This window comes from Lissotriton vulgaris, chromosome 12, assembly GCF_964263255.1.
Source record: "Lissotriton vulgaris chromosome 12, aLisVul1.2, whole genome shotgun sequence".
Classification (NCBI taxonomy): Eukaryota; Metazoa; Chordata; class Amphibia; order Caudata; family Salamandridae; genus Lissotriton; species Lissotriton vulgaris.
In genome coordinates this window covers 741,119,520-741,138,646 of record NC_141700.1, presented here as the reverse complement: position 1 = coordinate 741,138,646, position 19,127 = coordinate 741,119,520, and the positions used below count along the sequence as shown (strand labels likewise).

Below are 19,127 nucleotides of genomic sequence, written 5' to 3'. Positions count from 1 at the left end.
GGGCGGATGCCAGGGTGCTGGTAGAAGGTTTTGACAAAGGATTCGTCATTCCATTCAAAGGCACCTTACCACTCGAGGTAGAAAGGAACCTAAAATCAGCGATGCAGCACCCACACGTGGTATGCACCAAGCTGGCGAAAGAGAAAGCCCTGGGTAGGATTGAGGGTCCACTACTGAAGGAACTACGCGGAGGCATAGTGGTCTCCCCACTAGGGGTGGTCCCCAAGAAAGAGCAGGGTCAGTTTAGGTTGATACACCACCTTTCATTCCCTGAGGGGGCATCAGTGAATGATGGAATTCCCCCGGAAGCCTGCTCAGTAGGTTATGCGACAGTAGATGACACAATAGATTTAGTAAAAGCGGCGGGGAAGGGAGCCCTCATGGCCAAGGCGGACATTGAATTGGCGTTCCGTTTGCTGCCCGTCCACCCAGCCAGTTTTCACTTGCTGGTTTTCAGTGGGAGGGTGACCTGTTTGTCGATAAGGCGATGCCCATGGGCTGCGCCATATCGTGCGCATACTTCGAGCAATTCGCAACCTTTTTAGAATGGGCCCTTCATGATTACCATCAGGAAGGCGGCAAACTACACTACCTCGACGATTTCCTATTCACGGGTCCAGCGGGATCCCCCTCGTGCAGCAACACTCTGTCGGCATTTGAAAGGCTAGCCAGGACCTTAGGGGTCCCCCTGGCAGCAGATAAGACAACAGGCCCTACCACGAGACTAACTTTTCTAGGGATAGAACTGGATTCCGTGGCAGGGACAGCCAGGCTGCCCCCGGAAAAGGTGAAGGAATTCAGGGAGGATGTTGGCAGGTTGTGCAGGCGGAACAAGGCCACCCTCCGGGACATACAGGGGGTGATAGGCAAGCTGAACTTCGCGGCCAGGGTCATACCCACGGCCAGGGTCTTCTCCAGGCGCCTGACACAGCTAACAGCGGGAGTCACCCACAGACATTACCGCATTCGGTTGAGTGCGGGGATGAAGCAGGACCTCCAGATGTGGGACGAGTTCCTGCAGGAATTTAACGGGGTACTGATCTGGAGAGAGGGTTGGGTGACAGCCAGGCAGATAGCCCTATTCACAGATGCAGCAGGGAGCCTGGGGTTTGAAGCCATCCTTGGAAATCAATGGTGCGTGAGCCGGTGGCCAGACAAATGGCACGCTCGGGGAGTAACCAGGAACATCACGTTCCTGGAGCTTTTTCCTATAATCGTGGCGTTGACCATCTGGAAGCAAGAGTTGAGGAACATGAAGCTGACACTGTGGTCAGATAATAAGGGGGTGGTGCAAGCCATTAACCGGTGAGCAGCGCGATGCCCAGATACATTGAGGCTAATGAGGCAGTTCATTAAATTGCAGCTGGAAGGGAATCTGGAGCTGAAAGCACGCCACGTCCCGGGGGCAGAGAACATGGCAGCGGACGCATTGTCCCGGTCACAGATGGAGCGATTCAGAGACCTGGTCCCTGGGGCCAACCAAGATATGACCCCTTTCCCAACATACCTGTGGGACCTGGGGGGTAGACCTATCCAGACTGGTGGGCCATTCCCTAACCCCTGAAGCCACCAGAAGGTACAAGAGATGCGCAAGTACTGTAATGAGCGTTGGCGGCATAAGCACACTGGAGGACAAAGTAGGAACACGGACAGCCGTTGAGAAGTTTGTGCAGTGGGCATTCAATGCCAAAAAATCAAGGTCATGGGCACAGGCACACCTGTCAGCCATTGCCCATTTTGCCAAGCTTCATACGGGAGATGACCCCACGGCCTCTCCATATCTCAAGTCAGCCCTGAAGGGGTGGAGGAGAGTAGAAGGGAAAAGACAGATGTAAGGCGCCCCATTGATTTTGGTAAGCTGGGCCCCCTCCTGAGGGCGTTAGATGGAATCGTCTCAGACAGATACGAGCTCCTACTATTTAGAGCCGCATTCACCACAGCCTTCTTTGGCGCTTTCCGCATAAGCGAGCTAGTGGCGCCCAACAGGATGGACCCGGCACAGCAATGCCTCCAGGCCAGGGACATTAAACCCTTGGCAAGAGCGGTGGAGATTACCTTAAGGCAGTCTAAGACAGACCAGGCACGAAAAGGGGTAACAATTAGGTTGCACTGCATCCCCGAGACAGGGCTATGCGCAGTGTGTTGCCTGTTCAAATACATGACAACCCGCCAAAGGGGCGACGGCCCTCTGTTCAGGCATCGCGACGGAAGCAATCTGAGCAGGTTCCAATTCACGGCTGTGATGCGCCAATGTCTCGGAAAAGCGGGCTTCCACCCAGCAGCCTTCGCCCCTCACTCCTTCATGATCGGGGCAGCAACCACGGCATCGCAGCATGGCATGCCAGAGGATCGGATACAGGCTGTGGGAAGATGGTGATCCAGGGCCTACAAATCGTACATACGGCCACACCTGATGTAAAAAAAAGGGGAAGGAAAGGTTCCCAAAAAAAAAAAGTGAGCACGAAAAAGGGAGTCACCTTGGGATGCCGCACGGCAGGGTGCTGTGGCAATGCCCACTTTCCGCCGACACGCCAATACTCCGGTGCGCAGAACGCCACCGGAGCCCAAATAACTAATTAAAAAAAAAAAAAAAGTGGAAAGAAAAAGTTTGATTAACCGCATCGAAAAACGACAGATCCGGGTGCGCAGAGGGCCACCTTAACAGACTCCTTTTTCTTGACAGGAGGACGCCCGTGGCTCGTTTGGGTGGTGGGACATTCATTCGTGTCCAAGATGGAGTCATGGTGGCGACGGTCGGGGCACAAAGCGGCAGCCAGACCCAAGGCGACGTGCATCCGGTGGGTGGGACAACCAGGGATGAGATGGGAGCAGCTGCTGCCAACCCTGGACAGCTTACTGGCAGATTCGGCGTGGCATCCCGACGCGCTGATCATCCACCTCGGTGGCAACGACCTGACGAAACTGGGGCGCAAAGCATTGGGGCAGGCCATCCAGAAGGATCACACGACGACAACAACGTGGTTGGGTCCCACAACGGTGATATGGTCGGAGATGATCAGCAGAAAACATTGGAGAGCCGCTGACTCACACAAAGCGGTGGATAACACAAGGAGGAAACTGAACATCGCAATGCACAAGTTCTGTGCCACGAACGGCATGGACTCAGTCCGCCACGGCCTCATTCACCCAGGACGTCCAGAGCTGTACGGCCAGGACGGGGTGCACCTCTCCGAAAGAGGAATGCAAGTCTTTTGGGATAACCTGTGGGGTGCACTGGCGATGGCGGGCTGTAAGTAAGTAAAAAAAATAAAAAAAATAAACAGGATGGGGGGAGCCGCAGAAAGACGTAAGCCTCCCTGCGGCGTGGCGGAAATCCTACAATGGTTGGTAAGGATACACACCGGCGGGCGGTGTGTAGGAAGAGGGCCACACACTTTTTAATGCGGCACGGCAGGGTGACGTGGCCGCAGCAAGGAGGGGAGTACCAAGAGGAGACGGCACTCGCGGCCTTGACCCAGCCGGACGGCAGGGCGCAAATGGTAGTGAGCTGGGGACCTAACTCCAGTGGGAAAAAGCTCCCCTCCACGACACGCAGGCGGCGTGGGCAACCAACCAATGGGACAACAAGGATGCACAAGGAACTGGTTGCAAAGTGCCATTTACGGACTGAAGAAAACTGACACCTTTTGCTCACAAGACGGTGTCATGTGTCTATTAATATTCATGTATGATTGATGAGGACAGTTCGTAAATGAAGAAATTGAATAACCAGTATTTGTGTGTAATATTGAAAATTGAATATTGTAATTTTAATATTGCAATTTTAATATTAATAAACTGCGGCCAACAACGACCACTACTTTAACCGGCATTGTTGGCTGTCATGATTGCAGGAGGTACAAGTGGGAAGTAGGGCGGGGGGGGGGGGGTGGAACGACGAGGTGAGTTACGATTTGGCAAACACGGAATGGGCACATTCGGGGGTTATCGCAGAGGCCGCCGCACCCTCCCGCAGGGGGGGGGAGGCTAGAAGGCCGGCACCATAACCCACGTGGTGCCCCAACAGTGTTGAAACTGGTTCCGGGCGCCCCAAAGCGCCCGGAGACCAGCGGGAGCGGGCAGCACACCAGCCTGCCCGGCCGGAAGTAACCTTTGGCCTGGGCGCCCCTAAGAGGCGCCCAATGGCACCCCCCGCCTCATTCAAATCCCCCAATCGGGGGAGACACCGAAGCCCCCCTAAGGAGAGCCAGGGGGATTTAAGTCGGCGACTCTCCCAGCTAGGCCACAACTTCTTCGTGGAGCTGGGAGAGCGGCGCGACAAGAAGATCTGCAGACCCACCCACCCACACCTAAGGAACAGCGAAGTCGCAGGGCTGGACAAGGGCACGGGTGTTTGCGGAAATCCTACAATGTTTGGTAAGGATACACACCGGCGGGTGGTGTGTAGGAAGAGGGCCACACACTTTTTAATGCTGCACGGCAGGGTGACGTGGCCGCAGCAAGGAGGGGAGTACCAAGAGGAGACGGCACTCGCGGCCCAGACCCAGCCGGACGGCAGGGCGCAAATGGTAGCGAGCTGGGGACCTAATTCCAGTGGGAAAAAGCTCCCCTCCACGACACGCAGACGGTGTGGGCAACCAACCAATGGGACAACAAGGATGCACAAGGAACTGGTTGCAAAGTGCCATTTACGAACTGAAGAAAACTGACACCTTTTGCTCACAAGACGGTGTCATGTGTCTATTAATATTCATGTATGATTGATGAGGACAGTTCGTAAATGAAGAAATTGCATAACCAGTATTTGTGTGTAATATTGAAAATTGAATATTGTAATTTTAATATTGCAATTTTAATATTAATAAACTGCGGCCAACAACGACCACTACTTTAACCGGCATTGTTGGCTGACATGATTGCAGGAGGTACAAGTGGGAAGTACGGTGGGGGGTGGAACGGCGAGGTGAGTTACGATTTGGCAAACACGGAATGGGCACATTCGGGGGTTATGTGCTCCAGTTGGACTGTGACCTGTCAGCATACAGATCAAAAATAAAACATAAGTCGCTCACCTGTAACACTGTTGAGTGACCACGGGGGAGACTATTGTTTGCCATATTGCGGCAAAGAAGTCCAGGGAGTTAACATTTGGGACATTGTACACATACAATGGTGACCCAGTGACATAGGAGGAAGCGGAACACATGCAGAACCACACACTTACCTGCCCTTCTTGTCAGACAGGATGAAGGGAACGTGCGGTCTGGTCGCAGGCCGTGCCTTGCTCCGATGCTTTCCCTAAAGCAAACCTCTCCGAAGGCCAAATTCGTAGGTAGCCAGTGGCGAGAGGCAGGATTCAGTTCTGTTTGTGCGGTTTTGGCTTGCAGAAACAAACGTTTGGAATGGGAAGTCAGCTACAAAAACCATGCAGATTTGAGAACGAAAATGTGCCCATAACTTGTGTTTTGTAGACTTGTTCATTTTTCTTATTACTCTACTCCGCGGTATTTTGTTGAATGAATACTGAGCATACATGCAAAGTTATAGCACGAAGAGCGACTCTTTAGCTAGAATACACTGATAGCACACCGCACTGAACAGGGATGGCTTGAACAGACAGAAGCAAGGCTCGTATTCCGGCTTTATCACAAAACTCTTTTTTTAAATAAAACATGTATTGTTTTTTTTTTAGACAGGTATTGGGTAATGGCTTTTATTGTAGAATTGTATCATAGATATTTTTGTATACGTTTTAGATTATAAATTGACTATTTATAAAGATCAATAGGCTAACAGTGACTACAATCTAATACAAAATCTAATCTAATAAGGACTAATAAGGACTTGTTGAATTGGGGAAACTGCATTACGCAAAAATATAGTTTAAGTTCTCGTATTTTACAGTTTTAATGAGAAAGTCAATAACTAGAATAAATTTTTTTTTTAAATGACGTAGTTTTAATAATGTTAACATAGTATTTTATGGAAAGTGTAAGGTTTTCGTAGTGGAGTATGGTGATAAATATAGGAATTACATCCAGAATCAAATGTGACTCTTTCACTCAGGCAAACACAACATGGATCCCAGAACAGACGTTCTAGTGTTTGTCTTCCGGCCGACTGACAATACAGCTGATTTGGTTTACTTAATTTACAAGGGTATTTAAACTCAGGGGGGCTTGGCCTGGCACTTCCCTGAAACATTCGAAGTGACACGATTGTACTGGATGGCCGTGGAAAAAAGGTATGGATTAGGAGGGATGTGCTTTGGCTTTGCATTTTTTTGATCATAATGATTGTTCTACTTGTCAGTATCTAAATTAACAATTTACTTAAACCTTGGCCCATGCAGTAACATAAGCGTCATGGAAGGGAGCATGTACTATGTTTTTGGGCTATCATTGCCATAACTGTTTGGATTAAAACGTAAAAACTTACTTGGGCTCTTGCCCGTGCTGTGACATAAATGTCACTGGAGATAGCATTTAGAATACTATTGGAAAGTTGGTGCCTGAACGTTAGAGGCATAGTAAATCGACTATATTATTGACGTATAGGTTGAGATGTTGTCCTGCCAGACTTAAAGGAGTTGAGGTTAACCATAAAAAACACTAGGATTGATTAGAGTGTCCTTTTGATCTCTAGGTAACTGTGCTTATGTACCTTGTTTTTAGGCCGGCGATTGAGCGGGTAATACCCAACATAGTCTGTTCCCGGAATGAGACATTGATCTAGGACCATTGCATGTGGAATAAATACATTTTTGCAGGTACCTCTCACTTTTAATCTTCATACAAGTCAGTCCATGCTTGTTTAAATGTTTGTATCATGGGTGTTCCAATTTATATAGGATTCTTGCCCTGCTTTTCTTAGACTCTGCAGTAAAGGTTAAAGCATTTGAGAAAGTGCCACTCGACTTGAGCTCACATCATGGACTACAGTTCATGGCTTGTGTTGCCTATACTTTTTTGGTGGGTAATAAATTGCTGGATGCATATAAAATCTAGGAACGGTTGTCGGCTTTTGTTTGGGGTCTCTTCTCATATGATTACAGCTTTCAGATATTTTCCTTTTCCTCTCTCTTTCTCTCTTTTCTCCTGATTCTTTCCTTGGTGAACCATTTCTTCATTTGAGGTGGCTTAACCTGTATGTTTTACATATGTTTTTGTGAACTACGAAAAATGTTCCCCTCCTTTTTTTTTTTTTTTTTGAGAAACAAACAAAACTAGGTTTCTTGGGGTGATGTTCATTTTGAATACCAATTTGGTGTATATAAAAACCGTGTAAAACTAGCATTGTATATATTTTAATGAACAGGATGTTTGATTCAGTTTGGTAAAGGTCTATAGTCAAGTGAGAGTACGAAGGTTATGAACCACAAACTGTTATAAACACCAATAATGACTGATAAATGAACTCACCACCCACTAGTGCATTAGCATTAGTTTATATATTTTTATTTAGTCAAACAGAACTCTTTTTTTTGTTTTTTTGAAAATATTCTTTGTGTACAAATGTATCTTTTTTCATTTTATGAATTGATTCATAGTGAGACTGTTTTATAATTCATAGAACTATACATTAAAAAACCATTTACAAACAGACATAAAACACGAGACCAAAACAAGTGATTTATGCAATACGGCAGGGTAATTCACAACGCGCGTTTCGGCTGATTAGCCTTCCTCAGGTGGCCATGTATTGCACTAAATTAAGCTGGAAGAGGGCGACACGTCCTTTAGAAATTTGTAAAGAAAGTTGTATCTTAAAGGTTAGATTTCCTTTGGCGTGATAATATACTTTAGCTGAATGTCAATTTGCATAAGGATCTATTGCATAAACTGTGAGACGGGCTTGATGCTTATCCCGTATAATCACTACTGACTATCAGGTTGAGTTTACGTCGCGGTTCCAAAGGGCTCGGAGACAGATACTCAGATATATTCCTAAAATATTCATTAGACGGTCCGCCGAGAGTCAGGGTTCTTGGAGCATGTTATTTTCCCGTGTTCGTAACTTTTAGCGATTTTGGCCAGCTATGACTCTAGGTCTGGGTACATGACGACGGATCCCCAACCAGTACCTAGATGGGTGACCATGGGTGTTGCCTTGGTCACATTGAATAATTTATTGATCATGTACCTGTTTTGTATATTAGTCTCATAAGATGGTAAGATGGATCTAGGCTTATGTTGTCAACGATCGATGTTAATATTGTCTGAATAATGTTTTTAAACAGTATGTTTTTTTAATATTACTTGTGTTGTTATTCGCAGCCCTGAAGAAGCCCGCAAGGGTGAAACCGTTGGCTGTTGTATGTTCAATAAAGAATAAAATGATCTACAAAACTAAGAAGAAAAAAACTCAGCATTTCTGTCATCGTTTTCGTGCATTACTTTGGGGATTTGCACCCTATGAACTTGTGTTCTCGTAACAATGCCTCTCCAGTGTTTGTATTTTTATGTTGTTTTTGAAACCAAAGTAAGTGTCTGGTTTCGGGAGGTGGGCATTGGTTGCTAGACAGTACACAGAATAATATGTGTAGTTTGTGCAGCAAGAAATACCCTGCCGCCGTTCTTTGTATGTAGTAAAAAAACGAAAATGGTCGTCTTAAGAGGCAGAGCATTGAGTTCCGTGGGCTCAGTCACACCATTCTATGGGTGCCCTACCAGTGTCATCCACTCTGCTGCCTTAGAGTTTTTTCCTGTTAACATTTTTTTGTGCACAATTCAGACCCCCACCCTCCGCCAATGTAGGTGTATGTTTAGTTGGGGTGTCTTCAAGGCTGGAGTTGGGAGTGCTGTGGAGACCGCCTGCTGACAAAATACAAAACCCCAGCGGAGTGCAAACATCGGCTGCTTGAGAGTTTTTTGGGGGAGTGGGATGCGTTTACACACAATGGACAGATTTGGACGGACAGAGCAGTGTGTTTGCTTAGTCCGTGCACTCTGCTGTGGTTCGAAAAGTTCATTTATTTTGTGTTTTCCTCTGATTTGTTGGCTTTCAATAGCTCAGCAGTGCCATTGTTTGCAGAGCAATTTATTCGCAGCCTCATGTTTACTTTCTATCTGAGCACCTGGAAGAAAGTGGGGGCGAGGCTGTCCCCTTGTTGAGTATTTGTGAAAGTGAGGTACCGTGAACAGGCTTACCTATTACTTTTTTTAAGTGGCTCCTTGGTACTTAACATAGGCATGTGCCAATACTACTCAAATGTCATACCTGTTCATGATTCATACAGCCTTTACTTGTATTTTGTCTCAGCGTTATATTTGGTCTACTTCAAATTTTGCGAACAATTGTTAAAATGAAGAATGTGCACTTTGCCTCTATCACGCTTTGGGAAAGACTCTTATAATATTACTTTCGGTGCAATACGTAGTTTGAGGATGACCACTTCCATTTGGTAAATCTTTCACCACAGGGAAGCTTTTATTTTTTATTGGTCGTTAGGAATGGAAAATACCACTATGATCACTCCTGACCACTATGCATGCAGCCTTCTATCAACCTACACACTTCTCTTTCACACCTTCAATTACCCAGGCGGTACCAATACATTCCATGAATCACCCTTTCACTCCCCACGCACTCCTCCGGTCAGCCATCCAGCACCATATACTAATCCAAACACCACACCAAAACCCAATAACTTATAAATTCACCCATGCACTCTCCTTGCAGTACTCTAATCATTCAGTCATTACCCAAGTAGTCATTCAATGACCAAGGCCTTAACACATGCACTGCTTCAAACCCCAGTCCACTACGCATGCAGTCCTCTAACCACCTACACATTTGTCTTTCACACCTTCAATTCCCCAGTCAGTATGCATACACTCCAGCAACCACCCTGTCACTCCCCTTGCTCCACTCCAGTGACCCATTCAGCACCATGTACTAATCCATTCACTGCACCAAAACCCAACCCCTTATAAATTCACCCAGGCACTCTCCTTGCAGTACTCTAATCATTCAGTCAGTACCCAGGTACTCAAGCAGTGATCCAGGCCTTAACACATGCACTGCTTCAAACCCCATTCCACTACACATGCAGTCCTCTAACCACCTACTCACTTGTCTTTCACACCTTCAATTCCCCAGTCAGTATACATACACTTCAGCAAACACACTAGTTCCCTAGGGATCCTTAGTATTGAAGGGATTTAATCTCTCAACTTAGAACGGTGACAGGGCGCGTTTACACAGTGGTGAAGGGAGGTGACGGGACCTGACGTGATGCGTGCAAACACGCCCTATGGTGCGTTTTAAGTTGGGAATAAAATTCAACTTCAAACCTGAGGGACCAAGGGGGTCAAGTAGTCCACCAGTTGCTTCCAGAAAGCGCCACTCTGCTGCGTTGCAGAGAGGTGGTGCATGCCGTGCCCCTTTTTTGCATCTCTGTGCTGCGCAGCGGTGTGGCGCTTACTGGATGTACTACGAATTCCGATTTACTCACCTGTTATGGGAGACCTCAGTACTGCATCTTTGAACCCAGTACTGATCCTCAAAAGTAATTCTAACCATACTTACTAGTAACTTGCATTTTCTTCTATAGGCTAACATTGACTGGTTTCACTTGGAAATTCTTCTAAGTGTGGAGTTTTGGAACTATTAAATATTCACTTAAAATCATCTGAACAACAAATTATAATTTACTAATCTGTTATCAGGAGAGAACCCAGTGCTGCATCTTTTAGCCCACAACTGACCCTGAAAAGTAATTCTAACCATACTTAACAGTAACTTGTATTTCCTTCCATAAGAATCCATTGTCTGGTTTTCACCAGAAAAGTTTTGAAGTGTCTATTTTCACAAACTAAAAATATTCCTTAAAAATCGCCTGCATGACTTAAACACATTCTTTCAACTGTTTACAGGAGATGCACCAGTTTTGGATCCAGGATCAACCACTAAGTAAGAAAAAGTGACGATAGCACTACTTACCTGCTAAAGTATTTTCCTGCTATAGGATAACATTGGTGATTCTATGTGAAAACATTTCTAAGTGTCAACTTTAAAATTCAATAATATTCCTTAAAAATCACCACTGTAACTAAAACACTTTTACTCAACCAATAACAGGAGATGTCCAAGGAATGAATCTAGGATCCAGTCCTATGGTTATAAAAGTAATCCATAAAGTAACTAATTGCATTTAACTAGAAATTCACATTGAGGTCAATGTTGCATTGTGTTTGAAATTGTGTTCCCCATTGCAACAACTGTAACTACTGTACTTCAAAGTCTATTGCCTATTTGCAAAGTATTTAAACTAAAGTAATTCATTGTGAGAAAGTATATTTTGTAATGTATGATGTAATTATAATGTAACTTAAAATTAAAATATCTAAAAATAAATAGTTTAAAGAATGTAGTAAATCAGTTTAAAAAAATATAACAATACATTTAAAAATTGTCATTTACAAAACCTTCTAAATTCACTGAAAAAAACATAAGTTTCAGGCCTGATATAGTTAGGAATTAGCATTTAAAAAACCTTTGAAATTCACTGAAAAAAACGTAGGTTTCAGGCCTGATATAGGGGTCGATTATGAATGCGGTGAATCCGCATCCTCCGGGCCGGTGGAAGCCACCGCAGGCCCGGAGGATGCGGATTCACCGCTGCGGATCTACAAAACACCCACCGCCAGATTATGATGGCGGTGGGAGCAGCGGCGGACGGAAGATCCGTCCGCCGATGATCCGCATGTGAAGGCCGCAATTTGGTGTCGGTGTCTGCAAGACACCGCCAGCCAAATTACGATGGGTTAGTAAACATGCTTTACCGCGGCAGATTTTCTGCCGTGGAAAAGCATGTGGACATTAGCTTCTGGGGGGCCCTTGCGGGCCCCCAGGGTGTTGGGGGTGGGGGGTGCACATGGTGGGTACCGCGCGTTGCCTGCCGCTTTGTGCATGCAAGTGCAAAGCATGCATATTTAACCTTGTGGTGGGTGCTGCTTAAAGCAGCACCCAGCGCAATGTTAAATATACAGGATGTTACCACCATGGTGGCGGTCACATCCTAATCCCAATGGAGGAAACGCAGCTGCCCCTGTGGACGGTCCTTCAACCTCGGGGTGGTGGACAGACGCAAGTCCGTCCGGCGTCCTAATCGACCACATAGTTAGGAATTAGCATTTAAAAAACCTTAGAAATTCACTGAAAAAACCGTAGGTTTCAAGCCTGATAAAGTTAGGAATTAGCATTTAAAAAACCTTAGGAATTCACTGAAAACTATAACTTGCGCGCCCGCAATCCACTGCTGGTGATGTCACATATTACATCATTCATGACACGGTCAGTGACATCACTGATGACATCTCAAATGACATCACTGATGACATCATCCACGTGACAATCAGATACACCTCATCATACACTAGTATAACCTTTCATCACTCACTGTAAAATACAGAATACCATATTTGAATCCATTGACACACCAATACAAGTTTCTAAAACCCCACTCAGTGATTCCTAGATCTATACACACATCTAATCACTTACCTACAGATTCACTCATACATGCAGTCAATGATCAATAGAACACTATCAAATATACTTATACACCTATATCGACATTATACACCAGCACACATCCTATTAACTTATGCAAACAATGGATCATACTTACATTTAGTTAGCTATACACTTATACAAACACCACTTTATCTATTTATATAGATTGTAACTTATACAAAGGGCCACATGCATCAAGGTATTTAGGAGTCACAAACGGTGCAAATCGGTAAATTCGGCCGTTTGCGACTCCTAAATATCTTTTTTGAATGCATCAAGCATTTTTGGTAAAATCGCTATTTTTAGCAAATTCCAAAAATGCGATTGCTTTTAAGGAATCGCAAATTTGCGATTCCTTAAAAGCAATGCATGATTGCTTTTGAAATTGCGAATTCGCAATTAGGGGGTGCAAATTACCACAAAGGTGAACCTCGTGGTAATTTGCGAAAAAGTTTTAAAATGCACAAAATTGCATTTTAAACACTGTCATGTCACAGACACACATGTCCTTAGGACATGTGTGTGTGTAACATGCACTTAAAAAATGCATTTCAGGGATGCAGGGGGGGTCATTTGGACCCCCCCTGCACCCATGGAATGCATTAACATTTTGCGAATCGCTAATAGAAATTCGCAAAATGTCAATGCCTTTCCATTGATTCCTATGGGCCCATAGGAATCAATGGGAATTGCGAAATCGCAATTTAGAATTCGCATAATCCTTGCGGTTCGGTAAAAATTGCGATTTTCACCGAATCGCAAAAATTATGCGAATAAATTGATGCATCCCGTTTTGCGATTCCTTATTTGCGATTCCCTAAAAATCACAAATAAGGAATCGCAAAACCTTACAATGATGCATGTAGCCCTTAGTGTGTTATAAAATCACTATTACAAGTATACAGTTATCCATACAGTCACGCATACAATCACTGAGTCTTATGGATACTTATTTATAAACAACAACTAACACATACACTGCCTTTTATTTTTCTACTTCGTTGGACATGTACCATTGAGAGAGATATTTGTTAATCACCACACCCATAAAGATATTCACTCACCAAAACAACTGTTATAACATGTAGTTTTAACTTCATATACCTACTGAATCAACTATTCACACATCTTTGGGCAGTCACACACCCCCTACTGAACCCGCACACATTCACTCTCCCATAAAAATACTCAGGTAACTAATCAATAACTAATATAGACTTTCAAATAGTTAGTAACCAACTGGAGAAGCAGTATACACACCAACTGACAAAGTGGTACAGATGTTCACACAGTTTAGTCACTATCTAATGTATTTAGTGAGACACTTTAAATTAGTCAAGTAAACAGTCAATCACACTGCTACTAAATCCTCCATCCAGATATTTATATTTATTTATCCACTCATTCTTTAATGCAAATTGCAATATCTATAATACATATTTGAATAACGAAGCAAACCACATTCACTGGATTATGTCATCAGTGAAGTCATCAGTGATGTCATTTGAGATGTCATCACTGAAGTCACTGACCATGTCATGAATGATGTAATATGGGACATCACCAGCAGTGGTTTGCGGGCTGCAAGAGATATAGTAATTACAACTAACTATATCGGAGGAATTTCAATGGTTTTGTACGAGTGAAATGTCCAGCTAACTAGAACACCCCTAAAACCTACGTTTTTTTCATTTAATTTCTAAGGTTTTTTAAATGCTAATTCCTAACTATATCAGGCCTGAAACCTACGGTTTTTTCAGTGAATAATATATTTATACAACTATTCAGAATATAGAACTCATGCATATTGTAATTATCAGATTCATCAAATTTAAAGTGTTATCTTATGATGTTTATCATGGAATGGGAAGCACATTGTAAAACCCCCTTTATATAGAAATTTGCAGGTGGTTCACAATGTTCACTGTGAAAATTCCCTTTCTACTGCATTTAGCAGAGGTCACAATGTAAAGGCACTTCAAATGTTTTTGCCCAGTAAAGGCCTATTGGATTTAACATTTGTATTTCACACAAAATAATTCAGACCCAATGCATTTGCCATCACTTTTCATAATAAAGAGATCACATCAATGGCAACTTGTATAAGGTGTCCCAATAAATCAATATGGCCTATAGTCTTGATCATTGGCTTGCCTCCATATTCAACACAAGCCTACCATTTTGAGCATAAGTTGTGCAATACAAGCACTCTTTTTCAGAAGACGTACACAACTTCTGGCAGTCGAATTCAGTAGGAAGGAAGGTCAAAATGTGGGCAAAACCAAACCCCTTCTCTCAGTAATGCTTCTTGAAGCTTTTTTTCGGTTGATGATATATGGTCTGGTGACAGCTGAATTTAAAAGGTAGATCTACAAATGATTTGTAAATTGCCATGTTGCTGGGGAATACAAGCAACCAAAACAAAAAAGCATCAATATGCTTGAGCCATTATAAAAACCTTGCATGGCAGCTGAATAGAAGTTTCCTTCTCACTCTGTGAGTGGCGCAACTAGGTACTCTAAGAATGTGCCAGTAGGTAAAGTTGTGTGATATATGAATGTAAGCTTCAATTTCACACACTAAGCGACTTCTTTACAGTATGGCAGATAGGATACTGTCAATACCTTGCAGCTATTCCATCTGCAGTATTACAAGTGTCAGACACTATAATGCACTTGTAACATGGCAGTGGGACACCTTCTTCATTTGTGACTGAGTATCCCATCCACCAAAAGATAAATAATTTCCTATGATGTTTCCAAAACTTGTGAAGTATTCATAATTAGCAAAATGTTCACTGCAGGCTAAAATTCTCTTTTTTTGAAGAAACTCTTAATAATAAACCTGACTTTTGTAGGATTTACCCATTTTATATTTTAATTTAATGACAGTATCCTTCATGTAGAACATTTCAAAAAAATGTGTGTGCAGTTTTGGAAGGCAAAATCTTCCACTCCCCTACCTATTATTTCAACAATTTGTTTACAGGTAAATCCAGCAAATGTGCCCAAATAAGAATTTCAACTGTACCTGCCATGGTTTGAATTTCAAGATATCTGCACACATCTCATTGAGGAGCGAGTGTTCCCTGTTGCTGCATGAATTCAGATTGTGTAAGGCCCAGGCAGTAGCATACACTGCAGTGTAAGCATTGTACTGCCCTCTCAGATTTGTTACATCATTGTAGCCGATATGAAGATTGTCTAGTTTCTCATTTCCAGTGCAAACAGAAGATGAGTTATTCAATATGCTAGTGGACTCTTTTGCATTTACCCACTTGCACCCAAACGCCTCTTCCCAGAACTTCATTAGAAACATGTCATCTGTAGATCTTGAAGGATGGACGCTGTTAAGATGCTCTGCAAAGCCAGGTATTTCTCCACTATAGGTTGCAAACCCAATGGTGCCTGTGAGGATCTGTGAGTACTTCTGCGCTAATAAGACATTTGATGTAGACCATCCCTCGCTGGCAATCCAGACCTTCCCAGTTATATTGTGCTTCATCATCTCATCCATTAAAGGTGTTACTCCAGCATCACTGGAGAAGATGACAATGGCATTTGCTGTTGAGCTTTTAATCACCTGGATAATATGAAATGCATTCCTGTCAGCGCGGCTTAGGATGATGTTCTCAGAGAAGGCAATGCAAGCCCTGGCATTGACCAACTCTAGCTTCAACACATTGGCACCCTGTTGGCCATAGTCATTGTCTTCAATGAGAAGACCAACCCAAGTCCAGCCAAAGTGCACCAGTAGTTGGGAGAGGCCATGAGACTGGAAGTTATCATTGGGGATAGTGCGGAAAAAGGATGGGAACTGGTTTCTATCAGTCAGGAGAGGGCTTGATGAAACATAGCTGATCTGTAAAGAAGCACATTGAATGATGGATGAAATCCTCTCTTTACAGAAATGTGTTCATAAAAACATTTGTTTCACTCAAGTAATGTGATGTATGAATAGAAAGGATCAAACAACTAACATGACAACATGTTGTCAAAGAAGTAGGATTGATTGGTACTAATTTTGTTCACTCACTCATTGTGTCGGCCTCAATCCTACTATTTTCTCGTGTAGCACATAGTGGATACAGATTATCTGATGAAGGGTAATCTGTTTGGTTAACTTGAAACCTGCCTATCTCAACTCAAAAAGAAGAAGTTGATAGAGAAAGTGAGACTGGAATAAGATAAAATGTAACCTATCAACATCTAATTATGATCACTTGCATCTCTTACTGCACACTTTGGAGTAAATTTGTTGTTTGAGCTGACCTTCTCCTGCTGAAGACCTAAATCAGTAGAACACATTTAGCCAACAAAGAGTCATGTTTTAATCATAAGCTGGGTGCTTTTTTTATCTGATTTTAATTGGAAATTTGTCTGAGGTCAGAAGCACTCTATCCAAAAAGGTTTCCCTCCTTATGTGCTATTTCAAAATAATAGGTTAGTAACTAAACCTTTGCTAATGAACCAGGAAAATATCTCACACTTCTTAGTATTGACCTGTTTGAGGCATCCCAATTGACTGGGGGTATAGAGTGTTCATCCATACACACACTATAGGTCTTTGGCACTAGTTATGTTCCTGCCAGCAACAAGGTGGTGCAGAAAAGTTTTATGAATGAGATAGGGGATATTTTGTGAGCTCCACATCATTATGAAAACATTTCTGGTACCACAAGAGATCAGCTGTAGTGCCAGATGCCAGTTACAATAGCAACTGCCAGAGAAGACTTTTAGAATCACGGTTTTATGCCACTTATTCTGCAATTTACAAGGACATCAATTGAATCAGGTGAGAATGGCTGCTTGAATGGTATTCCCCGGTCAATCCTTTCTGTCAATTTTCAACTTGGATCTTTGCCATGAAAAAGTTTAAAATGATGGTGTGTATTAAAGAAGCTACGCCTCGACAAAACCCTGGGTGGGCAATCTAGCAGATTTTAATCTATATCAGGTTGCCTACCTTGCCAAACGAGGCTCGTACTAGCTATCACCACCAGCTGACTACTCTCCTGTGTGGCTTAATGCCGATAAAGCCCTTTTCAAAAATCTTGCTCCAGCAACCATCCTCACTGCTAAAATGAATATGGCCAGTTGTTCGAAATCCATCTTTAGAAAGTCAAGATTTGCCTTGTTAAAAATTGATAAACTCCTGGCTAACCGTGTAAGACACTCTGACTGGGAATCGTTAAGGTACAATCACTCAATAATATACAAAGGTCAACCACTCTATAATGAAATCTGGATTAATAAAGATATATTCTTCCCACATCAACTATTTAGTAATTCTTACCCCCTCTCTTTCGAAGAACTCCAAACCAAATATGACCAAGAAGTGATAGAGTTTTACAATTTTTTGAACATTAAAACGGCAATCTCCAAAGCGAAACTATCCAAAAAGCTGCCCTCCCTCCCGTGCTACCTTGCTACTATCAATAAGCTGGGCCACCAGGTCTCCAGACTTTACAAACTCCTAAGGTCACAAAAATCCAATCTCAATAAAGATCTTCGGCAATTCTGGGAATCTCACTGCTCTGTAACAATTTCAGACATGGATTGGTCCAAAACCTGGGAATCAACCATGAAACACAAAATAAGCCCTACACTTTCCCAGACAACGTTTTAGCTTCTCTATAAAGCTTTCTGGACACTGGCGCATCTCTTCTCACACAATATTAGAGACAACGCCACATGCTGGAACTGCAACAAGGAAGATGGTGACCTAGAACACCTATTATTACGCTGTGTGTGACACCCTTCTGGGACAAAGTCTTTACATTCCTTGCAAAGATCTTCTCCTTTACCCCCGCTAGAGAGTTGTCTACCTTAGTACTTGGCTTTATTAGAGCAGACTCGATCTTGGATAATGACAGGGCCCTAATTGACCTGCTGCTCACCGCTGCTGTGAAGATAATCCTGAACAATTGGAAGGGCACCCGTAGAGCTTCCTTTAAATGTTGGTTAAACTGGGTCACTAATCTGAGAGGTGCGGATAATATTGCACTTCTAAGTACCCCATGGCACCCCCCATAGACAAATGTGAATTTCTCTTGACAACTATTTTAGTGTACATAAACCTCCTTGAACTTTCAGCTCACTCCATAATCCCCATACCCAATGCGACCACTAATATTTACCAACGGGCCTAATCTGCAACATATGCAACTGCTCCATTGATTTTGAACCAGAGAGTTTGAAGTTTGAAGACTGTATTCCTGTGTCCTCCATCCTAGTGAAGATACTGTATATGATATATATGACTGTTATGCAGCTTGCCTTTCATTGATTTATGTCTGTCTTGGTATTTAATTTACTCTGTTTCTCCATGATTGTTTTTGCCCATACAGATATGCTTCCATTTATTTAGTCATTGTCCTCTCCATCACACTAGTTGTATCCATCAATGATGCTTATGATTATTGTATGTTTTTGTATGTTTTTTGTTTCTGGAAACTACCAATAAAAAAATGCCTGAAATAAAAAAAAATGACGGTGTGTAGTTAAAACATTTAACAAAGGGGTAATATTGGATTCAGGGTTAGTAGAGGACACCTTTTTAAATGAAGCATTGAAGGAAACTGTTTTCAGATAAGACATAAGAACTGGAGGTTAGGCAGACCAGACATTTCTGGGTCTATTAATCCA

At 43.2% G+C, this 19,127-nt stretch overlaps 1 protein-coding gene across 1 annotated transcript in view; it reads right to left on the bottom strand.

The window, feature by feature from the left end:
- Positions 1-19,127, bottom strand: part of LOC147678515 (extracellular calcium-sensing receptor-like) — an 83,462-nt gene that overhangs the window by 53,073 nt on the left and 11,262 nt on the right. Inside the window, exon 3 of the mRNA XM_086945662.1 lies at positions 15,511-16,341. Coding sequence (XP_086801788.1) covers positions 15,511-16,341 — 831 coding nt within the window. The remainder of the gene's footprint in view (positions 1-15,510; positions 16,342-19,127) is intronic.